This window comes from Notolepis coatsorum (genome assembly GCF_963971535.1).
Source record: "Notolepis coatsorum genome assembly, chromosome: 5".
Classification (NCBI taxonomy): Eukaryota; Metazoa; Chordata; class Actinopteri; order Aulopiformes; family Paralepididae; genus Notolepis; species Notolepis coatsorum.
In genome coordinates this window covers 102,279,620-102,305,536 of record NC_140169.1, presented here as the reverse complement: position 1 = coordinate 102,305,536, position 25,917 = coordinate 102,279,620, and the positions used below count along the sequence as shown (strand labels likewise).

At 43.7% G+C, this 25,917-nt stretch overlaps 1 protein-coding gene across 1 annotated transcript in view; it reads right to left on the bottom strand.

The window, feature by feature from the left end:
- cdc42bpab (CDC42 binding protein kinase alpha (DMPK-like) b) overlaps positions 1–25,917 on the bottom strand; it is a 198,592-nt gene that overhangs the window by 105,800 nt on the left and 66,875 nt on the right. Inside the window, 4 exon segments of the mRNA XM_084313821.1 lie at positions 2,897–3,045; positions 9,183–9,278; positions 10,108–10,191; positions 20,624–20,715. Coding sequence (XP_084169947.1) covers positions 2,897–3,045; positions 9,183–9,278; positions 10,108–10,191; positions 20,624–20,715 — 421 coding nt within the window.

Genomic DNA, 25,917 nt, shown 5'->3' with positions numbered 1-25,917 from the left:
GACTAAATATGTTTGATGGCATTCAGTTTTCCTAAATTACCCCATAACGCTAAGCGTCACAGTGTCTATCCTATTTTGCTGTTAGCTAGCATTAGCGCAAACATTAGCTACCAAACATTAGGGCTAATGTCAGCTACCAAATGCTACAGCTAACGCTAGCTACTGTTAATCCAAGACTATTATTGATTAACTCTAGCTAGTGTTAGCTGTAAAATTTAGCAGCCGACATAGCAGCTCTGACGCTTGGTAGCAAAACACTTGCTAATAGCAAAAGGGGTTGAGTTGAGACACTTTATGTGGGGTAGATTAGGAGGACTGTAGGACATCAAACAGGGGCATCCATATTTAATAGTCACCCATCGAGTGTGTGGGCTTCACTTCACATTTTATGTGGTCAGGGAAAACATGTTGTGCCGGGAAAAGCTCCATCATGGAAGACTTTTTTCTCAGGCTCTTGGTTCAACCCATCTCTGTGACATCATCCATCGGACTCATATTTCCAGAGCGGAAGTTTCTTAAAGGATCACTTCACCCAAAAATGACTATTTGTCTTTTATCCCCTTTTACACCCTGGGACACCTATTATTATTACTCTGAATCTATCTGTGAAAAAAGAATGGAATGACACCACTCAAAAAAATTTAAGAAATTACATCATCATTTTCATTTCATGACCACGTCAGCGCTGGCTGACGTGTTTCGGCAAAAGCCTTCATTTGAAGAAAACATTCTTACGTTTTTCATGGATTCTTTGCGATCTCATTGCATGCGGCAGAGTCTGTGATACTCAACCCATATACTTCACTAACTAATGACCTCTATGCTGGTTTTGTCTAATTCCACCAAAGATTAAAACAGGTCCCCAAAATACCGTAAGCGAACACGAGAAACCCCCTGGCACTATAGCCAGACCATTTCTATTTACAAAAAAAAAATTATTGCGAATGCGAATACAGGGCGGCTCTCACAGTTTTTAATGGCCCTTAGAGACGTTAAATTACAGGGTTAATGTATTGTCCTTAGTCATGAGTGGATACACACATACGCGTCATGACACACACACACACACACACACACACACATCCGTCATGACACACACACACACAGAGAGAAAACGGAGCAGACAGCATGACACACCCTCCTCAGGGGACCTGCCTCGGCTTTCTCCACCCTCCACAAACCGAACATGCCAATCTCTCACGAGCACACGTGTGTGTGTGTGTGTGTGTGTGTGTGTGTGTGTGTGTGTGTGTGTGTGTGTAAGGGGGGGGGGGGGGGGACCACACCCCGTCATTATGGTCCCAAAGCGTCCCCGTGGGGCCTCAAAGAGAAACGGCACTGTCCCCCCCCCCCGCATCCCTCCATCCATCCCTTCCTTCCTTCTCTCCATTTACTCCTCCCCCTGTTCCCTCCACCAACATCCACCCGCAAGCCCCCACATCCCACACCATGTAATTACTCTCTCTCTCTCTCTCTCTCTCTCTCTCTCTCTCTCCCCTCTGAAATGCTGTAGGAGATCAATGAGACGAGGGCCACGCCCAAAGGCTTCTGGGAGCTCCGTTTCTCTCCACCCTCTATCTCTCCATCTCTCAGATTCTCCCTCTCTCTCCCCTCCCTCCCCTCATCCATCCCTCCATTCCGGGGACACAAAAACAAATGTGTTTCCGTTGGCCCGCCACCACTGTCATTATGCTAATGAGGCAGCGCGACCACTTCCTGTCTCGCCGGAGCCCACTTCCTGTGCATCGATGGGAGCGGAGCGGGAGAGTGCGGTCCCCCTACCACACGCCAACAACACCAGCTATCCCACGAGCCCCCCGAGGGCATCCCTGATTGGCCATCGCTATCTCCACTGCAGAAGACATGTGTTGTCAAGCGATTCTGATGTGTGCAAATACTTTTTTTTCCTTTTAGGTGGTAAACGTGTTTTTCTTTTAGAAGAGTCATAGGGAGAGTGTGACCGTGTCGTGTGCGATTGGGAACAGACTCTGGTTTAAGAGAAGAGAAGGGACTTGTATGGATTTAAAAACGGGGACACAAACCGAATAATTTAAAACGTGTCGCCAAGATAAGACATATTTTTCTTGCCCTGCTGCCTGTTTGCTTGTGGGCTTTCTCGAATGTCAAAAAACACTGAAATTACACACCAAGACACTAGTCTCACAAGCACATACACACATACTAACAAGCACACACACACAAATGATAAACAAATATATTATCATGTTTATAAGGTTTGGAATGGATGCATTTTGTGTGAAATAAAGAATATCTTGACTCTGCCAATCATTAATCAATAATATCAATTAATATCTTGAAGAGGGGGAAATAACAATCATTATTTTGTGTCCAAGTTAATCAATCTGTCTATGCTGGACCATGTAGGGGGTTAAAGTTCATCATTCTGGCTATGCTTGACCATGTAGGGGGTTAAAGTTCATCATGCTGTCTATGCTGTGCTGGACCATTGTAGGGGGTTAAAGTTCATCATTCTGTCTATGCTGGACCATGTAGGGGGTTAAAGTCCATCATTCTGTCTATGCTGGACCATGTAGGGGGTTAAAGTTCATCATGCTGCCTATGCTTGACCATGTAGGGGGTTAAAGTTCATCATTCTGTCTATGCTGGACCATGTAGGGGGTTAAAGTTCATCATTCTGTCTATGCTGGACCATGTAGGGGGTTAAAGTTCATCATTCTGTCTATGCTGGACCATGTAGGGGGTTAAAGTTCATCATTCTGTCTATGCTGGACCATGTAGGGGGTTTAAAGTTCATCATGCTGTCTATGCTTGACCATTTAAGGGGTTGCAAACAACCATCCCTCTGTTTTTAGGGATTTCACACAGATTGAGGACCACTGAACAGTCCTACACCTACACACACACACCCCCTTACCTGTGGACATAGTGGAGCTGGTGGACAGAGTCGATGGCCAGCACCATCTCAGCCAGGTAGAACCGGGCCATCTCCTCTGGCAGCCTGTCCTCAAACTTACTGAGCAGAGTCAACAGATCCCCCCCTACATAGTAGTCCATCACTAGGTACTAGAGAGAGAGAGAGAGAGAGACGAGAGAGAGAGAGAGAGGAGAGAGAGAGAGAGAGAGAGATGAGATGAGAGAGAGAGAGAGAGAGAGAGGGGGGGGGGGGGAGAGAGAGAGATAGAGATAGAGATAGAGATAGAGAGATAGAAATAAGGAGGGGGGCAGAGAAAAGGGGGGGAGACAGGACAGAAGGTAAATTCTAAGTATACCAGTTGTAGTTCAGTTCCCACATATCCAGTGAGATTAGGGTGTAAATTAGGGATGTCCGATATTATCGGCCGGTATTGGCATTAAAATGTGATATCGGAAAATATCGGTATCGGTTTTCAAAAAAGAATTAAGCAAGTAAGAACAAATTCTGATTTTATTTATTGTCAAAAGTATGCATAATGTTGTGTTAATTCCACAACAAGAGATATGTAATGTTAATTACCTGAAATTATTCCGTTTTTTGAGGGGGGGAAACCCGGTATCGGATGATATTGGTTGATATCGGTATCGGAAATTAAGAGTTGGACAATATCGGTATAAGGTAAAAAAGCCAATATCGAGCATCCCTAGTGTAAATGCATCATGACCAGGCAATGAAGGGCGTCCCGGTGCTGATTTGGTGCTGATTTGGGGGATGGTTCGAGGATGATTTGATTTGGGATGATTTTGAGGAAGATTTGGGGATGATTCAGCGACTTCGGGTCATTGAGAAGCGCTATATAAATTAAAATGAATTATTATTATTATTTATTATTGAAGGATGATTTGAGGATGATTTAAAGATAATTTGAGGATTGATTTGAGGATGATTTAAAGATGATTTAAATATGATTTGAGGATGATTTAAAGATGATTTGAGGATGATTGAAGGATGATTTGGGAATGACTTGACGAAATGGTATGATGAATCTTTTTTTATTTGGGACAGTTCTTCAGTTTGGAACATATAGAAATGTAGTTGTAGACAGTGGAAAATATTAATAGCAAGCCCTCTGTGATCTGATTAACACATTCGGCGCCAGACCAGAGATATCCCGGGTTAACTCGCCATGCGTTGGGGGCCAAGACCCGAGATTTCTCGGGTTTAGGTCGTTTATATTCCTTTATTCGATATTTTTATTAATTATTCATCCACGGGCCTCTGTGTTACCATAGGGAATGAGTCTGAGGTCGCCAAATTGCAATACCGGCCGCATCCCGCTAGACGGCGGCATTGAGCACCCTTTGTAACCTTGTATCTTGGCCTGTGTAATGGCTAAACGTCTCGGTTTCATGTTTCCTTGTCGGGCGAGGGCAGCCGTTCTGCCGGTTCCATTGAAGCGCGTCAAATATCCCCGATCCATATGTTGTGGTGGATTATGCCGTGGGCCAAATGGACATTGGATGTACCAGATGGCGATCAAAAAAAATTGAATATTATTTTTGGAATACTCCCGATTACAGGTAAGAACGATCTGACATACATTTTTGCTTGATCCTGCAATGCTTTTATACCGATCGGGCTGATAAGTGTTTTTAGTGTTCAATACGAAAGCCATTACTGACAATCAAATAATCATAAAACGACCAGCCCCGCCCCCCCCGCCCCCCCCCCCCTTTCATGCATTCATGATGGAACATAATACCTATGATATAGATTTGATTTCGGGATAATAGCGTATACAGGCAAGAAATGGCAACGTCTATAGTGAAATTGACGTATAGGGCTATAACTCAGCATTTCATGAATTACCCTAGACCGCTCTAAAACCATACTTATATTCACCATGGTATAACACGGGAACGTATGGATGGAAAAATTATTTTTCACATATTGAACGATAGATAGGTGATGTCAAATGGGCCATAGTATTGTATCCATAGCTATAATATAGAATATAGTTATAGCTCTACAAACAAGGTGACGCAGTCCTATCGTTTAAAGCGCGGCCTAGCTACAGCGGGCCCTAACTAATAGCTGGCGCCGAATGAGTTAATGTGTGTGTGTATATTTATAAATTTTTTAAGGGACCCATAAACAAGGGACCTAATAACATGGCGTGTGGTTTTAATTGTATATTTAACCCTTTAATCGCGTTGACGCTGAAACACGTCATTCCCCGCCATGCTTATTCTGCCAATGATGCTGGACAGCGTCTTTGATATCAATATTTCAAAAATCTGTGATCGAAATCATATTTCTCCCCCCGGAGACATTATATGTACTGGGGAGCCCCTGTCAACTCTCTAACGGTTCAAGAGCGCCATCTGGTGGCCGATCGGCAGATCGCCCAGGGAAGAAACAGGGAAGTGGAAGCTGGTGCTCATTTCAATTTGGTCGGATCACTCGCTATAGGTCCCGGGACTCGAGCTCGACACAATGGATATCGATCCGTTGCCAATAACTCGATAAACAACATGATTTGGACGTATATACTATTATACAACCTGGAAATGGATCGGGTATTTCTATATCCCATAATAGAAAAAATTCTGTTCCACGCTCATCTCCCAACGGCGAGAGGAAGCTACGGTGAGTTTCAGCGTTATTTTGTAATGTCTTCTATACTAACTGCTCCAATGATCATATCACCCACACTAGATGAATGATATAACGTTGCCCACGGAATTATAAACGACCCCCCGCCCATCCGGTCATCATCAGATCATACGTAGTAACTTCTAGAAGTACGTCCATTTGAAATTTTTTATCTCGCGCCGATTGCTATCAAACTGTATACAATCATCAATATAATGCATTTGGGGCTATAAATCACGGCAAGAAATCACGTTCTGGAGAAAGCTGCAGAAAACGATAAAAACATACTAATACTTTAGACCGTATTTTAGTATGAATATGTGAATGAAAAAGTATAACGTTGCTACACCCTGAACAATAGATATAGGACTTTGAATGGGCCATGGTAATGTCAATTTAGCACTACAATTTAAAAAGTTATAGCCCTGCAAAGAAGGGGAACTTCTCCATGTTAAATAGGGCTGGCGAGGGATGGTAAATTATGAATTTAACCCCGGCGATCAAAGGGTTAACTATCTGCCCTTTTAAAAGAAACTACTGAACGTGATCAAAACAAACCGAATCTTGGTCAAAATGTGCGATTTTACAATAGACTGAATCTTAGTGCCTCCTAGTAGAGACTGCCATGGAAACAGTATTGTATTAACCCTTTCACTGCCACACGACAGAAGGTTAACCCTTTACTATCACACAACAGACGGTCGCCGTCTGTGTGTTGTCGCAGTGAAAGGGTTAACCGTTTTGGTAGTGCGGCAGTGAAAGGGCTAAACCGTTAAGATTGTTGACTGAAATACTGTTACCATCTACTTGACCCATCTCAAACTCTGCCCTCTTTTCTTGAACCTCCAATGACAACCGTCGCTTCCCTTGGACAAACAGTGAAGAAGGGCAAAGAAGATGCCAACAGTTGTTGACCTATGTCAAACCCCATCCTCTTGACTTGATCCTCCAATTTGCTTCGGAGGGAAAAGAGGGCGGGGTCTGAGATAGGTCGATTACAGGTGGTCACAAAGAGTCAGTCCTCTCTCTCCCACCACCCCACCTCCTCCTCCTCCTCCTCCTGCCCTCTTTCTCACAGTGTCATTATAACCCGGCGAGGGGCATTCCAGCTGCCACGGCCCTAAAAACAACCCCTTCTTCAGGAGGTTTTCCTCCTATAAATAGCCGACCGGACAGGGCTCAGTGTATATTTTTAAAGCCCCAGGGAGTGTCCAGGCCAAAACCATTTGTTGTGAGAATGGCAGGAATGGAATGTCAGGCACCCATGGCATTTGAACTCTGGGGGTCAAGAAGAGAGTGCTGCTCGCTGTCGAGTGAGCAAGAGCTGGCGGCCGAGGAAGCCGCCGGGAGTCGTTCATATTGATGCCTTTTTTATTATGTTTTTCTGTCCATGTCAAGTTCTTCTTTTTTTGATCCACTTTTTCTCCTTATTTTTCTATTTTTTTCTCCCATCCCAATTTCGTATTGCCAATTCTCCCCTTCAATTATCCCCTCCCCTGTCTTGAACGTTGCTAGACTATGCCTCCCACTGGTCGGCTGTAGTGAGGATAGAAGCCTTGCATCACGTGTCCCCTCCGGTACACGAGGAGGCAGCCTGTCGCATCTTTTCACCAGACAGCGGGGACTCTCAGTGGCGAGGAGTAACGCGTGGGAGGCTCACGCTGCCCCAGATACTTCCTGTCTCTGCTGTACAGACGTCACCCAACCGACCTGTAGGAGTCGCTGTCCACAACGTCCAATCCCCACCCATCGACTTTCCACCCGCTACCTCTGCCAATTGAGATAGTATGACGACTGGCCCAAGCCGCAGGCAATGCTAACTCGGGGAGTCGAGACCGGAGTCTCTTGCATTGGTGACGAGCGCAATCTCCGCTACGCCACCCAGCCGCTACTGTCCATGTCAAGTTCTAAAGCAAAATGTCCCGTTACTAAAACCATTGCTGTGGTTAGGAATTAATGTTGTGTCCAGCATCTCTAAGCCCAGTGCTGCTGATCTTCTAATGTATGTATGTCCATTTTCATATCTCTATTGACTTCTAAAGTAATGAACGAGATGAAAACACAAATGTTTTAAAAATATTTCCTAATATTATAGGTAAAAGCAGCCACATTCAAGCCTAAGACTCCTTTCAGATAGATTGCTCTGCACTCGTCCCTTGGTTCAGATGTTCCAGTAAGTCGCAGAGGAGAGAGAAAAATAGGCAGGATTTTCAATAGAAGGATGGATAATAAAAACAAATCTTCATTACATTGTTCATGTTTGCACAATCCAGGGACTTGTATCAATCAGTATCAACGGTGCCAGTATTAAAAATTTTCCTTCTTCGCTTGGCTGGCTCCCTTCAGTTTGATTTAATTTATTTTACATTTCTTTGTTTAAAAGATGGGCTGCTCAACAGACAGAACAGGTCCCACACAAGAGCAGAACAGCCCTGTTGGGTTTCTATTAGGGGTGTAACATTACATTGTGACATGACACATTGCGATGCAAAAAGGATGTGGATCCTGGAAATGAAGAAATAGTTTGCCAGCTGCATTCTATTACTTCTAATAATGTAATTTTATTGGCTGCTCCTTTTTAACATTGTATTGTTTGAGAATAGAATTGCAGAATCGTTATATACTGTCACGTTTTGACTCATACGTGTCTCATGCTGCCAGCATCGCCATCTGGTTAAAAACTCAAAAGTCTCAAACAGAAAGAATAATCCAATTTCACACAGTTGTAGTTGAGACTTGGGACAACATTTGGATGCAAAAACCTTGTCGGCTCCTATTTAAGGGGAGTAGCCATTGTGAGCGCACAGGGGTTGGCTACAATTTTAGTGGTTTGTTTGTTGTACCAATTGAACATAACTCAATTTACATGTTTGAAAAGGAGTAGGAAGAAGTATACACTTATTTAATCCTACCCCTTTTCCACTACTCAAAATGAATGTAATTTCTTACTCATTTAAAACCTTACAAAACAAATATATATATATATACAAATATATGCAAAACATAAAAAGAATATTATATATTATATATATATGTAATATATATGTATGTGTTATATATATATGTATAACATGAAGAAAAGAAAAGAAAATTGTAAACACAGTGAATGTCAAATCCCTTCCTCATCCCTGTACCTTGTGAAAATAATTTCTTTATAGCTCAGTTTGAATTGTCTTATGTTTGGACATTGCTTTAGCACAATACTCAAGACTGTTCCACAGTTTCACTCCACAATTATGGAAATGCAATGTCTTCTCCTGGTAGTACATACACTAAGCACTTTTAAATCGAGTTCTCCCCTCAGATTATAACCCCTCCCTCTCTTTCAAAGAACCGTTTTTGAACGTTTCCTGGAAGTACATTACCTTTTGCTTTACAACATTATTTGTGCCGTTTTAAATTCCACAAGATCAATTAACTTTAATGTTTTTGACTTAAATTTTTTTTTTATGTTTGTGTGATCACGATATCCTGCATTGTGAACTATCCTTATGGCTCTTTTTTAGAGTATAAAAAGGGGTTGTGGTGTAGAATATAAAGATATAATGGCTCAGAGCACAGGCGCGGTGGTCACCGCGGTACCCGTCTGAAGGCCGCTGACTGAAGGCAGAAACACACTCCGCTGTCTCACCAGGTTGTTGTCGTCCTGGAAGGCGTAGTGCAGGGTGGTGATCCACTGGCTGTCCCCGTTCACCAGCACGTCCCGCTCCTCCCGGAAACACGCCGTCTACAAGAGAGGGTCAAAGAGGGCAGATTGTCATGGTTACCAATCATTTATAATATAGAGCCACATTAGCAGCGATGTAGGGCAGGGGGCGATATGCTCAAAGTATCATATCATGATACTTCTCAGCATTTTATAACGTTATTTGATGGTAAGTTATTATTATTATTTTTAATTATTATTAATGATTATTATTATCAAATCTAATTTCAGACTCTCATGGGATCAATAGATATTCTGTTTTTAAAAAGTCCCCAAACTCAATATCTTCCCATTGGGGAGGGAGGGGAACACCGACATCTCCTGTTCTCTCATTATTCAACATGGGTCCTTTAGCAGAGTAGATGGTCTATAACACATTTGTTGTCCCGAGACCGTTTCCCATGTCTGGGGAGGGGGGGGGGGCTCTCTAACCAATGAGGTATGAAGTCAGAAGTCTCTGGGGGACCAATAGGAATGTGTGAATGACCATAAGGGGGGGGGGGTCAATGAGAAAAGCATTCATCAGCAGTAGCATACATGAGTACAACAGTGATACTTGGGGGACAATGTGGGTGGGGGGGGGGGGTCAAGCATAGCTAAGTTAAATGTAGCAGAAATTATTGAATATTTCCTCCTTACATCTAGATTTTCAAGAAAGCATGTGGAGTGGTTGGAGTTACCCACCAGCCATATACCACTGGTTCCGTTTGAGCAATCGCCCAACTCATGCTAACTAACAGTCAAATGACTGGATAGCACTGTGTTAGCCACTGTGTTGCTTTGAAAGCAGAACAGTCAGTAACAGATGTGGTGAATTGTGACGGATGCGACTGTAGGTAGAAGTGCTGACCTCGGCTCTTTTCAGCATCTCCCATTTGTTGAGGATCTTCATTGCGAACACCTTGTCTGCATTCTTTACTCTAACCACCGCAACCTACAGGGAGGGGGGGGAGAGGGAGAGACAGACGTTTAGAAAAACTATACATCCTCAGACACTGTTACAGTAAAAACAAAATATATATATATATATTTAAAAACATAATTCCATATGCAAAGTGCTGACGGGAGACATATAGCCTCAGTAAGAAATTTAGGAGAGAATGATAGACAGACAAAGAAAGAAAGAAAGAAAGAAAGAAAGAAAGAAAGAAAGAAAGAAAGAAAGAAAGAAAGAAAGAAAGAAAGAAAGAAAGAAAGAAAGAAAGAAAGAAAGAAAGAAAGAAAGAAAGAAAGAAAGAAAGAAAGAAAGGCGGACGGACGGATGGAGAGATAGTGTTCAAGGTCAAGAGAAAAGCAACTTGATCCACGGTTCCAAGAGGAGAGAGAGTTACAGCTCATTACAATCAGCCCTCATCCTTCTTTCCCAGACTTCTGTCCAGGACAAAACAGTTAAAACACACTGGAAGAAAAGAGAAAGAAATACAAAGCGGTCTCCATTTCTCCATCGACATGGAGCAGACTCACTGTCTTGTCAAGAGAGATCAAGCTCATAATAAAAATGATAATAATCAATGCATCATGTGAAAATCCAACTGACAATCTATCTACACCTATAATGAAAATTCAAGTCCTTTACATTTTTTTCCATCTATATTTTTTATTTGATATGTATGTGGGGACGAGTAGGGATGGATATTGGATATATACTATGGATGGATGGATAGGTATACTGGTCCAGGATCAGTAACATCTATACTGGTACTCACTCTTTTGTTTATGTATGGACTTATGTTTTTGTTTTTGTATGGGTAATGGGTACAAAAAGAAAAAAGCAAAAAAAATTGTCAAGATTTAAAATATATGTATGTATATGTACATTTGTGTGTATGTACGTATGTATGCGTGTATGTATGCATACATGTATGTATGGATATGTGTATATGTATCTATGTATATGTGTGTGTATGTGTGTGTACTAGGGCTGTCCCCGACTAAGGATTTGGATGGTCGACTATGATTGGTCAAAATTTGCCGTTAGTCGACTATTGGTCGAGAAAAAAAAATAAAAAAAAGTATAAACATTTTAATAATAAAAGAAATGTGGGCTGTGGGGGGTGCTTAATGTCTGAAGGAGTCGACTGAAGGCTTCTTGTCCTCTGCAAAAACATGCAATTGGTCCACTGATGGATACATCTTGATATTTGTCTAGTCTAGTGTGTTCATTAGATGGGTGAAATCCTCTTTCAGTGCCTCTGTGCCTGTTTTCGTAGGCAGTTAGCCTCTGGTATGCGCGCCATTAGCGTTAGCCACGCTTCTAGGCCTCTTTTCTTTTGGAAAGAATGATAAAAAAATATATACCGGTATATAATAATAAGAGGATGGATTAACAAACTGTTCAGAAGTATTTCCCTGTGTGATGCTATAGCACAACTAGGGGTGCACTATTCTCTATAGCACAACTAGGGGTGCACTATTCTCTATAGCACAACTAGGGGTGCACTATTCTCTATAGCACAACTAGGGGTGCACTATTCTCTATAGCACAACTAGGGGTGCACTATTCTCTATAGCACAACTAGGGGTGCACTATTCTCTATAGCACAACTAGGGGTGCACTATTCTCTATAGCACAACTAGGGGTGCACTATTCTCTATAGCACAACTAGGGGTGCACTATTCTCTATAGCACAACTAGGGCTGCACTATAGCACAGCTAGGGGTGCACTATTCTCTATAGCACAACTAGGGCTGCACTATTCTTGCTCAAATGTGAATCGCGATTTTCCTCTCTAATAATTGAGATCGCGATTCTCTCACACAATTCTTATTTTTTCAATAAAATCATTTATTGCACTCTTTCTTAAACAGACAGCATATCAAAGTGCTTGACTTAAACATAACATATATAAAAGTGGTTGAAAAGTTTTATCTAAAATAAATAATCTAATAATGAAAAAAGAAAATCGATTAATCGTGCAGCCCTAACCACAACTCAATGATCATAATTGATTCTGGCAGAAAAGTGCAGGCAGGTTTGATTGATTGAAAAGATTTACAGATTGCAGAATGGGTACAATACAGTAATAATTATAATTTAGGACCTGCTCAGAGGTCATCAATCGGCATGCATGCAGATGCATGAATGAATGCGATTCGTCTCTGCGATTAACCCATCCCGTCGTCCTTCCCCCCCAAGGGCAGCCGGGAGCAGACAGGGGACCAATCCAAGTGCTCCTGTCCATCTTCGTCAAGGACGCCACAGCGTTAGCGATCTTGTTGTTGTGCATGTTTTTCCATTGGGTTTATCTTATCGGGGGGGAAACCCTTGCGAGCACGGGGAGAACATGCAAACTCCACACAGAAAGGCCTGGGAGATCCCCCACCTGGGTAACTGGCATCATGGAAACCTGGTCCCCAAGCGGGAATCGAACCCTGGACCTTCTTGCTGTGAGGCGACAGTGTTTGACCACTACACCACTGTGCCGCACGGCTCAATACACACAATTGTTAAAGGGGACATGCATTATAAATCGCTTTTTTCAGTATTTAACATTGTTTTATAGTAATACAGGTTAGTATCAATGGGTCTGTGTCTCTAATTACCATATTGACTCATCAGTCTAGTCTCGAGTTCACGAGATCTTCCCTCACTCAACTAAGCTGTTCTGATTTGACAGTTTTGCTGACGTGAATATAGCACTGATTTGCATAAATAACGCCCCCTCTATGGTTGACAGCGACAGCAGAGCGAGTGGAAATATCTTCACTTCCTCAAACAGAGCGAGGCAGAGAGAGAACGAGCGAGCGAGAGAGGGAGAGAGAGAGAGAGAGAGAGAGATAGAGAGAGGAGCTTCTGTCTGGGAAACAAACACACACGCATAATCGCATATTACACACAACCTGACGCGCGGGGCTTCTCCCTGGTAGAGAGAGAGAGAGAGCGAGAGAGAGAAAGAGAGAGAGACCGCGGTGCAGGAGTGTGTGAAACACAAACACACACGCATTTGACGTGCGGGGCTTCTCCCTGGTAGAGAGAGAGAGAGAGACCAAGGTGCAGGAGTGTGTGAAACACAAACACGCATTTACACACACGCAGGGGAAGCAGTGGAGAGATAACTTTATGCTCCATGTCCCTCTCTCTCTCCCTCCCTCCCTCTCTATCTCTCTCTGTCTGCCACTCGCAGACTGTGTGGGTGACTGTCTTTCAGAGCGCTTATGGGCGGAGCCCATCCAATAACAGCCTGAAATCCTGAGGCTGGAAAATTAGGCTTTTGAGTACTTCATTAGAAATATAAAACAATGCATTTTTTTTGAAAAAAAAAACATACAGATGTGTTCAATAGACTCACAGGAATTGTGTAAAGTTGCCCAAATAGTGCTAGGAATAGCAATGCATGTCCCCTTTAACACTTTGAGCGCCACGCCTGGTTTTCCGTTTTACCGCTTGAATGCCACCATCGGCGCCAATGTTAACGTTAATATCGCCTAATCTATGTTTTAAATTATGGCTATGTGTCTAATCTGCCCATTGCATTATCAAATACTATTTTCCAGTCAGTGCTGTGAAGGCAGATTGTTTTTTTATCGCGTCGTTTCCATTTCAGAGCAGTTAGAAAAGCCCCCGTTTTGATATAAAAAACAGCTCATTCTGGAGCATTCTATGAAAATCGTCTTTTAGTGGAATATTCCACAACGTTGATATTCGTCTGCCTTTTTATGAATCGTTTTCAAATAAACGCTAGATGATCAATATTATACGTGCACGCAAGCACATTACGGCCGCGCACTGATAATCGCTCCGTTGATTTCCTCACAGACTTTTACAGTGAAACCGAAAGAAGACATTTCACAAAACAGCTTATAACTTCATCAAACTTACTCTGATTATCCTACCACTGATAACATAAAGTCCTTACCTGACATCAGATGGTATCCAACTGGTATATTCCAATTCCTGATCACCATTCGAAAAAATCGATAAGTGTATGGATCCAACGCGAGACTGTAGATCTCCATGATCCGCGGGGATCTGAGGCTCCAGAATGAACTGTGGTAACCCCGGCTGGATCAGTGAACTGGAAAATGTGGAGTACCGGATTTTTTTCCCCATTCATTTTCATTGAGTCCATTCCAAAATCACTTATGTCATCTGGGAGACGACAGGGGGCGCTTTTTTCCACAGTGATCACCGGCGCAGCTCGGCTATACTCGGGTAGGCTCGGGTGATGCAATAATTTTTCAGATCGCAAAAAAAAAAAAAAAAAAAAAATCCGAGAAATCTCGTGAGTGGCACGCAACCACCTATAAAAAAAACCGAGAAATCTCGTGAGTGGCACGGAAAGTGTTAAGGCGATGCAGACCAGAGAAAGACTTTCGGTCTTGTTTACATCAGGGTCCCCCATTTTCAATTCATAATTATTGCTGGGAAGCGTCAATGACAACAGCGGAAAGAGGAGGAACAGTGTGGATTGTGCCGAGAAAGGAATCATCACTGGTAAGTAGGAAATAGTGCTCGCCGCTCGGGTTCCAAAACTCTGAACTATCCCTTTAACACTTTGATTGCCCAACCCGAGTTTTCTCGGGTTTACCCCCCGCGGGTTGAATGCCCATCACGAGAATATTATTTTTTTTTCTTTTTTTCTTCATTAGCGATCTGAATTCATATTTCATCAACAGAGTCTACCGTTGGTAAATCAGCCACTCCAGGCGCTCAGATGTGAAAAAAGCGCCCCCTATCGTCTCCCAGATGGTAATTCACCCTTTTGGATTGGACTCAATGAAAAGGCATGAGGGAAAAAAACCCGGACTCCACATTTTACTTCTCACACATGTGACCGGAGTCGATCAGCTTCATTCTGGACCCTCAGAGCAGCAGGGATTATGTGTTTTTACAGTATACGCGGTGGATCAATAAAAGGATCGATTTTCGGAATGGCGATCAGGAATTGGAATAATCCATTTGGATACCATCTGATCTCAGGTAAGGAATCTATTTGACCAGTATTAGGATAATCAGACCCGTTTTCACGGAGATATAAGCTTTCCCCCTATAATGTGATATGGCTGTTTGACTGTAAAAGCGATCAGGAACTGAGAGAATGGATTTTCAGTGCGCGGCACCAGCGTGCACACGTACACATATACTATCGATAATCTAGCGTTTATTTGAAAACGATTCATAAATAGGCCGAAAAATGACAACGTTCTAGTAGGGCTGGGCGATATAACGATAACGATCGCGATATATTTTAATAATCGATATCGAATATCGGAAAAAAAAAAATTTAATTTTTAATTTTTTTTTATATATTTTTTTTGGACCTGCAACAGGGCAGTTTTAAAACCAGAGACAGTGGACAGACTTGTCTTTCTTGCCTGCAACTTAAAGTAATGGCTTTGCTTGTCCAAATGACAATACTGATCAAATTGAGATTTATTTTTCTCTTGTCCATTTATTTTGTTTGCTTTTTTTATTTTTTTATTATTGATCTTTTTCCCCCTCCATTTTCCTCCGATATTCTCCCATCCCAATGTTAGTCGTATGCCAATTCCCAGTCCCTTCCTGGTCGCTGCGCACTTACCCCCCACAGTCAGATCATCTGGGAGAGTGGAGGCTACCACGTGCTTCCTCCGACACACGTCCAAGCCAATCACAGCTTCTTTTCACCTGGCAGCGCGGATTCTCATTGAGAGGGCGTAGCGTGTGGGAGGATCACACTATCCCCCTCAGGTCCTATCCGCGCTTAGCAGGCGCCCCGACCGAACTGTAGGAGTCGCTGTTTACAACGACCCGGACCCACCCGCCAGCTTCTCCCACCCTCTAATACAGCCAATTGTATTAGTGTGGACGGCCAGCCAAGCTGGTGACAACCCCGGAGCTGTGAGCTGGATTCGAACAGGCGAATCCAGCTCACAGCTCCGGGGTTGGTGACGAACGCAATCTCCGCTCGGCCACCTAACCGCCCATTTTGTTTGCTTTCTAATTTAAAATACAGTTTGAAACCGTCTGTACACAGTAGGCTATATGTGCTAGCAGAACTAGACTCCAGTCACGAGTCACGGTGCACATGTGCGGTGGTTTGTCCACTAAAAAAGCGCCAAAAGATCGAAAATAAACTAGCAGAGCCAGAACTGTTCAACTCCCCTGGAGCCACAGCCAGCAGAGAAGCCAGTTTACTTTAGCTTTTAAACCAGCTGCAGCCTGAGAACTGGAGTGTGAGGGGATGTAACACTAAAGATGGCGGCAATGACAAAGAATTGCTGCAAAATAAACATACATCTGTTGTATAAAAAAATAAAAATAATAATAATAATATTTATAACAATTCGATAATTATCGATATCGAGAAATATGATAACATTATCCTATCGTTATCGCGATATGATTTTTTTCCATATCGCCCAGCCCTAGGTTCTAGAATATTCCAGTACAGGGCGATTATCATGGAATCTCTTCTTTTTTCCGTGAAAACGAGGGCTTTTCAAAATGATATAAAACGGAAATGAACCGATAAAAAAACAATCCGCTTTGACAATGTTGACTGGAAATGGGTCATTGATAATGCGACGGGCAGATTAGACACATAGCCATAATTTAAAACATAGATTAGGCGATATTAACGTTAACATTGAAGTGGTGCTGGGCATTCAAGGGGGTAAAAAGGAAAACACGGCCGGCTCTGAAAGTGTTAATGATGAGGAACGTTTTTATTTTCCCTTTTTTCTCCCCCAACAGGATTCCTCTGCAAAGAATGACAGAACAAAACAGGGGCTCTCCCTCTTCTCTCGCTCTCCCTCTACTATCTATCTCCCTCTTCTCTCAGTCTCTCCCCCTCTTCTGCTCTTTCCTCTCTCTCCGTCTTCTCTCTCTCTCCGTCCTCTCTCTCTCTCACAGACACTAAGTATAGACACTAAAGTGCGAGGGCTGAAAGTGACACAAGCGTACATGGTGCGATGGAGTCTGCAGCCTATTAAACGGAGCAGGGGAATGCTGCTAATGCAATACAATGATAACATTCCTCTAGTGTTTGGATTTCCCCTCGCGATCACTCACCACACAAGGAAAGGAACAGAGGAGGAGAGGTGGGAGAGCAGACTGTTCTTGGCAGTGGCTTTGTGTTTTTGTCCCCCCTGTTAAATCTCTCCGTTCGGCTCCATTCCTCCTCTCTTTCCCCCCCCCCCCTCCACTCAGTAGCCTGGCTTCCACTGCTGCCTCAAAACAGAACCAGCCAGCCTGGATTTACATGTTATTTTCTCTCACTCACTCACTCTCACTCTCACACTCACACTCACACTCACACACACACACACACACACACACACACACACACACACACACACACACACACACACACACACACACACACACACACACACACACACACACAGTTCCTAAACCTAAAACCACATATTTTGACCACATCATTTTGAGCATTTCACTCGCTAACAGGGGCAGGGGTGACTTACAACTAAGACCCAGAGATAAATATATTAGTGCACAGTTATTATTGGTTGATATTTGCCTGAATATTTAAGCCTCCATTTAGTCTGTAGGCAGATATCGAAAAGATATTATGTAGATTAGGATAAATCGATCAAAAACGATTATCTGTGATGTAAATGTTTATTAAAAAAAAAAAGGTTTCACTTCCTCCAGACTTCCAACTATTATATCTAGTAGTCTGTATCTTGGGAGTGGTAGACAGTGAACAGTGAAGAACCTGGCCGTAATGGAAGCTTGCTCAGTTGTAATCCAAAGCCTCTACAAATGACCGTTGAGTAGACAGATGCAATTATTAAAAGTTTAAACGGTCCTAAAATTGAAGGTTTATTTTGTCTGTGATTTTGGCCTAAGCTAACTGTCACTGTCCTTGTCAACACTGTAAAATAGTGAGACTTCCTAACTTTGAAAAGCTAACACAAGCATAATGAAAGACCAACAGTATTGCTAGCCTGTTAGCTATCCCTGTTAGCTGTAGGCTATCACTGTCAGCTGTAGGCTATCACTGTCAGCTATAGGCTATCACTGTCAGCTGTAGGCTATCCCTGTCAGCTGTAGGCTATCCCTGTCAGCTGTAGGCTATCAGTTGTAGGCTATCCCTGTCGCGTCTATACTTTCGACAACAAATGTTTGTTTCCGCGTTTGAGTTTTGCGCTCTGATTGGCCAGGTCATGTGACATGTGCGCCAATCGTGGGACGGCAAGTTCGGCACCTATTTCCGGGTCTAACAGCCTGCAAACTACCTAACGCCTAGTTTATCACTGGTTAAGCTTAGGCGACTCTTTCGCAGTTGGTTAAGGTTAGAGTTTGGAATCAGGGCAGGCGTTCTATCGCCATGCTCTAAGACAAACTCTAACCTTAACCAACTTCGAAAAAGCGCCTAAGCTTAACCAGTGTAGAAACTTGCGGTCCCACGATTGGGCGTACATGTCACATGACCTGGCAAAATCAGAGAGGCGGAAACAAACATTTGTTGTCTAAAGTATTCAGGCATCACTGTCAGCTATAGGCTATCCCCGTCAGCTGTAGGCTATCACTGTTAGCAAATAAATAAAAGCTACTATATAAATACTGATACTTAACACTGCTCGTGCCCAATAATACCTATAACTAGTGGTGGGACTCGATAAAAAATGTTAATCGAATTATTTAGAGACTTTATAGTTAATGAATCGAAATGTATTACATTTTAAACATATCAATATTTGATGCAAAACGCAACATTTTTCAATTGAAATGGATTTTGGTATACGAGTGAATCAATAAATATACATTATACATACGTTTACGCAGCATACATACGTTTTTTTGTGTACCGGCAATAATTCAGCGTGATTATTCAATTGGCCTCTAGAGTCAAAACAAAGGACTTGTCTTCTTGCGTCACCTTCCCCCACTCTATGGCTCTCGGAGAAGACGCTCCTCGTCTACAACGGTGGTGGATAATGTTCACCATCAGTGATGACTGGTCAGTGGTCAGTTCAGGACCGTTCATAACCGGACGTACAAAAAAAATTCTGTAGTTAATTAATCAAAATGAATGCGATAAAGTCCCAGCCCTAATGATAACAGATGAACTAATAACTAGTAAATATTGTCTGCAGGTAACGAGAGGTCTGCTCTCCTCTGGGTGACGTCACCCGGCAAGAGCTTCTCAACAGGATGGAGGTTAACCCTTTCACTGCCGCACAACCAAACGGTTAACCCTTTTTCACTGCGACAATACACAGACGGTTAACTCTTTCACTGTCACACACCAGCCAGCCGGTTAACCCTTTACAATCACACTACTGACGGCAGTGAAAGGGTTAAAAAGCAGCCAAATGCCTCTTTAAAGTAGATACCACGTTTTCCTGCAAGGGGGGGGGGGATCACACTTGGCATTCTGTAACCCTACACTGTTCTGCCTTGGTCTACTACTACCACACACACACACACACACACACACACTCACCCACCCAGCTTTGACATCACTCCACTGAAACAGTCAGTGACAGCTGCGTTTCATCCCCCCCCCTTTCATCAACAGGTTGCTAAGACAAATAGGGGATGGTTTCAGTTGCCTTTTCCCTGGGTGTGTGTTGGTATGAAGGGGGGATTAGGAAGCCTTCTGCAAGCCACAAGTAGAGTCATGCTCTACTGCAGCAGGGCTGGTGGCACGTGGTGATGCTGCTGCAGGAATGTAGGAAATACTAACCCATCAGCAAATGCTAATGATGAATTGGGTGCGACTGGGTCGTGTAGAGGTCTAAGCACCCGACCTATCGCCGCAGAGACCCAGGTTCAAATCCCGGCAACGGTACCTCCGGCTTGGTCAGTTGTCCCTACGAACACGATTGTCAGTGTTCGCGGGACGGAAGCCGTGGGGTGCGAGTCCTGTCCGTTGCAATAGTGACTCCTACTGGTCGGTCTGCCTGTTCATCTGGGGGAGATAGTGTGAACCTCTGTGCATGTTCTACTCTCCTGGTGAAACTCCTAGCTGGTGAAAAGAAGCAGCTGGCGACTCCACATGTATCGGGGGAGGCATGTAGTCTACACAGCACTCCCCAGACCGACAGTAGGGCAGTGCAACAACCAGGGGGAATTGGCATAACAAGTAATAGGGGGGATGGGAGAAAAGACAAAAAAGTGCCCCTTTAAGTATAAGACTCAGAATCAGTCTCTCAATCAGTATCTTCAGTGAAGAAGACAATTCATCAGTCCCACCACAAAAACCATACATTGCAGTTAAATGCACCCAACCAGCAAATGCCCCTAAATGACCCTGTACAACAGCCTTTGAGTAAAAACAGGAGGCAAGACAAGAGGAGGAATTACATTTTTCTTGGCTTGCACCGCATTGTATAGTTGCGTCATAAATTATTCTGGTTTTGTATTACGAGGTCTTTCTGGTATGGATGTCAAAAGAAAACAGGAAGTAGATTACCTCTCCGAAGGCTCCTCGCCCGATCACCTTGAGGATCTCGAAGTCCTCCTTGTGCAGGCGCATCTGCTTCACCATGGAGGTGAAGGGTTTGGCTGTAGAGGAGAGGAGGGCATTCGGTTAGGATGTATTCTAACGCAACCATTAAAGACCTGTGAGGGGATTCAGCTGTAGAGAACAAGACGACATTTAGGAGGCTGGATGTTTGGCTGGTCAAATAGAGAAAGAGGCCAGTTCATTTTGGAATCAACCACCCACACCGACTGATGAACAAACAAGCATGAATATGCAATAGCAGCAACCACACACACATCCATGTGAGCATGCATAGTCCCCCCCACACACACAGGGACACTTTTGTGGACCAAGCTATAGAGCTGCTGGTTGCAGCTAAAAGGTTAATTTCCTGCACTGGTTGCAGGTCACCTTAAACGTGTTTTTTAGGCTGTATGATGATATTAGGGCTGACCTTCGATTATTTTTTTGGAATTCGAAGCTTAGGGGGCCGAGATTCGATTTAATTCGAAGCTTCGGGGGAAAAGATTTTAATGTTGTGGGACTTGTACAGCACTTTGTCTAAGATTTAAAAAGGTTTAAACTTTACAGCACTGACAAAGTTGAACAAACTAAACACTTTGCTTCCATGAAATATTGTAAGCGGTCATTTGAGGCTTTATAAAAGCAGCACACTGAACACAAATCTGTCAGTGCCGAGTCCGACCTCATCTTAAATAACAAACAGCATTGCTTGTTGTAGTTAACAAAGAGAGGCAGAGTTGATTTTGCAACAAAAAAATAATAATAATATTCATATTTTTCTTTTTTACATAATCGAATTTTATTTTCGAATCCCATGCCCATCGAACGAAGCTTTGAAGTATTTAAGACAGCCCTAGATGATTACATTTTACTGTCTGTAAAGCATCCATGCAGTGTGTCTACAGCATGGAAAAGAGCTTTAGAAATGACCTGTATACGAAAACAGCACTTTGTGGAGGACGACTTCACACATGATCCGTGCTACGCTTCACCTGAGGACGACTTCACACATGATCCGTGCTACGCTTCACCTGAGGACGACTTCACACATGATCCGTGCTACGCTTCACCTGAGGACGACTTCACACATGATCCGTGCTACGCTTCACCTGAGGACGACTTCACACATGATCCGTGCTACGCTTCACCTGAGGACGACTTCACACATGATCCGTGCTACGCTTCACCTGAGGACGACTTCACACATGATCCGTGCTACGCTTCACCTGAGGACGACTTCACACATGATCCGTGCTACGCTTCACCTGAGGACGACTTCACACATGATCCGTGCTACGCTTCACCTGAGGACGACTTCACACATGATCATGCTACGCTTCACCTGAGGACGACTTCACACATGATCCGTGCTACGCTTCACCTGAAGACGACTTCACACATGATCCGTGCTACGCTTCACCTGAGGACGACTTCACACATGATCCGTGCTACGCTTCACCTGAGGACGACTTCACACATGATCGTGCTACGCTTCACCTGAGGACGACTTCACACATGATCCGTGCTACGCTTCACCTGAGGACGACTTCACACATGATCGTGCTACGCTTCACCCGAGGACGACTTCACACATGATCCGTGCTACGCTTCACCTGAGGACGACTTCACACATGATCCGTGCTACGCTTCACCCGAGGACGACTTCACACATGATCCGTGCTACGCTTCACCTGAGGACGACTTCACACATGATTGTGCTACGCTTCACCCGAGGACGACTTCACACATGATCCGTGCTACGCTTCACCCGAGGACGACTTCACACATGATCCGTGCTACGCTTCACCTGAGGACGACTTCACACATGATCCGTGCTACGCTTCACCTGAGGACGACTTCACACATGATCCGTGCTACGCTTCACCCGAGGATGACTTCACACATGATCCGTGCTACGCTTCACCTGAGGACGACTTCACACATGATCCGTGCTACGCTTCACCTGAGGATGACTTCACACATGATCCGTGCTACGCTTCACCTTTCTAACTTCCTCTGCCGTCATATGAAAAGCTTTGTCAGAAGACACTTCCGGTTCAGGCGGGATGACGGGGCGATATTGCCTCTGGCGAGGGTTGACGATTTGTAAACAGAACTATGAAACGGGACACAACTGCCAATACTCTGCGAGGAGAGGCCCGTGTATCGTGATCCTTTCTAAAAACGGGTTTCATCAAGTGTGCCTGGCTGCCTCCATCTTGACGAGGCAGCACACACACACCGGACACAGCGAGGCTGAATGATAACAGTGTGTATTGTGGTCACCGTGGTCAGGTTCCTGGTGGAAGCGGGGCCTTGGAGGGATCAGTGAGGGTCACCGGTGTTCTTTGACAAAAGGTAAAGAGAAATCCCATCTAGGCCAGAGATCCCATCTAGGGCACGCACACAATCAGCATTTCCCTCATTTGTGGAGAGGTATTCAGACCACTTCCTGGTTTACATGATCCCAGCATGCCAAAGATAACCTGGATTGGCTGCGAGTTCACCTGGCGTCGGCCTATTGGTTACATTGCTGGGGTTTTTTCCCCCATAAAAAAGGAGGAAATATGTTGAGGTAGAGACTAGGGGTGCACCGATATGAAAATTGGCCACCGATACCGATACCGATTGTTCAACTAACACAATCGGCCGATACCGATACCGATACCGATAATTGTGGCAAAAAATAAGTATTTTTAATTTTTTTTTTAATTTTTTTTTTAAAATTTTGTAATGAAACTACTGTATATTTGTATGTGTGTTTGTATTTGTAGGCCTCTTTACTTACTTAAAAAAGGAAACATCAAGAAATATGTTTATGGTATCACTGATCCCTCTCCCAGTATCGTCTGGCGGCCTGCAGAGGGATACTATTTTCTCAACCAGAGCTTTCAACCAATGCAATGGAACCATTTTGATTGACAGTCGATTCGGCCAATTACGCCACACCGCTAGCACCCACCTCCTGCTTACCACCAAGCGTTTATTCATTTTTCTACTTCGGGGCATGCCGCCATTGATCTGCTTGTGAGAATGCGAGTCAAACTCAGAACCACAACAAGCTAATAAGTTAGCTGCCCGGCAGTGCCCGCCGACCAGCGCGCTCCACAGGATGGCCAAACGAGACACAATGATTTTACTGCAACAAATGTTATAATAAAACAAAGCCTTTCTATACATTTGTCTGGTTGAAAACTTTATTAACAGATTGCAGAATGTGTAGTTGGGTACGGAATGAGCAACGGAATGTAACCGAGCTATGCACGGCTTGCTTGCTATCTTCGGGTAAATACTATGCTGATGTAATTGAACGTGTAACTAACTATAATAACGTTAATGCCACAAAACGAATGTTTGTGTCATTTTAACAGCAGATACTTTCTTAAATGCCATCCTCCCGACAGAGCGGTGTTGATGGGGAGCTCTGATGGATTCGCTTGGTTGTGTTATTACATTAGCATTGAACAGCTAACCGAAAGCTAGGGTTAACTAATGTTAAAGGTTTAGCCATAACGTTACGTTGGCTAAAGTTGGGGCTATTCTTAATCCAGTAATAATGGCTGCAGACCTGCAAGCAAAGTACAGCAAGTTGGCAAAGGAGTATTCCAACGTAAATCACATTTTCACCAGTAACGTTAGTCGTCTGCCTCCCGGCTATGAACGGACTCGGAGTAATGCCTTGCTGCTATGGGTAATAATAATATGCTGATGTTATTGTCCGTGTAACACTAACTATATAACGTTAATGCCACAAAACGAATGCCTTGTTAATCATAAATAGTAACTTTGATGCAGTAGCTTGTGTGTGTGTGGGGCGGACGGCGGGCGTTGTGCAAGTAGGTCGCGAGTGAATTTTTTTTTTTTTGCCTTTTGACGCTACACAAATGGATGGTTAGTTATCGGCGACTGCTATCGGCACATTTGAGCTTATCGGCCGATAGGCCGATAGCAGTCAACAAGGCACTTATCGGCCGATACCGATACCCGACCGATATATCGGTGCACCCCTAGTAGAGACTCAAGACTAGGTCAATATAGCAGCGGAGCCAACTCTATTAAACCATGGCATGAGCACTACAGTACACACATATACAGGAAATAATAGCACCTCTATGACCGGCAAGTGTCATTAACTCACTCTGTCATTCAGTCACTCATTCAGTCACACTTAGCCCCCTAGTGGCGTCCTACAAGCATTAGCTTGATATCAATGTCAATCACACTTCCACACAACGTCGAGCTATAGCCGTCTCAAGACCACAGGATTAACACTCCTGGTTGGAAAACATTACATTCTGGGCCATGTTTAAAGGTTAAGTAAGTATTTAATGTACTGACATTCTGAGCCGTGTTTTGAGGAGAGAGAAAGGGCTCAGCCTCTCACTCAATGCCTCTCGTCGAAACGCGATGTTATCGTTTTATGATGTGCATGCATGTGTGTGTGTGCGTGTGTGTGTGTGTGTGTGTGTGTGTGTGTGTGTGTGTGTGTGTGTGTGTGTGTGTGTGTTTACAACTCACTATACATGTTCATGTGTCAAACATCATCATTGCTTACAAACAGTAAAGGGTCTGGCAGCATGAGTGAAAAGGCTCTGATGTTTTCTTCTTCTTTCGTCCAAAATACTCCTGTTGTTTATTACAATTGATGGGTGAATCTTGAATTGTGGAGACAAACCAGTGTTTATAGGTTAGTTAAGTTTTCAGCTGTTTGGTGCTGTTGTTTTCTGCTCTTTTGCCAGTGTAGAATAGTGATGATGTGCCTACTACATGTTTTCCTACTGATGCTCTAACGACACAGGACTCACTACAAACTGGATATCTCCTCTACCACGTCCAGTAGGCTGTGGACACGGAGTGTGTGGTCCAATGAGGTTAATGTTGAGGGTTGAAGTAGGCACGGCTTTAGACATGAGATACCAAGTTTTTAAGACAGTCCTGTAAAACGCCACATCCTATACAACACGGCCCACAGTTCCCCCGTTATTGTCTATGACACTATGTGTCCTTGCTAGCTCGCACCAGGCCTGTTGGCACTTGCAGGCGCACACAAAAACACATGCCTGTGAACAAGCATGCGCACGCAGCCACGCACACACTTTTACAAACAACGTCTGAACATGTCTACTTTGATTAACAAAAGAAGCAATTTCCAGCTACGTTCCAAACATCTGTTCTCCCTATGCCCCGCTCCGCAGTGTGTGTGTGTGAGAACTGACTGCCAGCCAATAGCTGGCACTCTCTAGGCCCTTCTACAATCC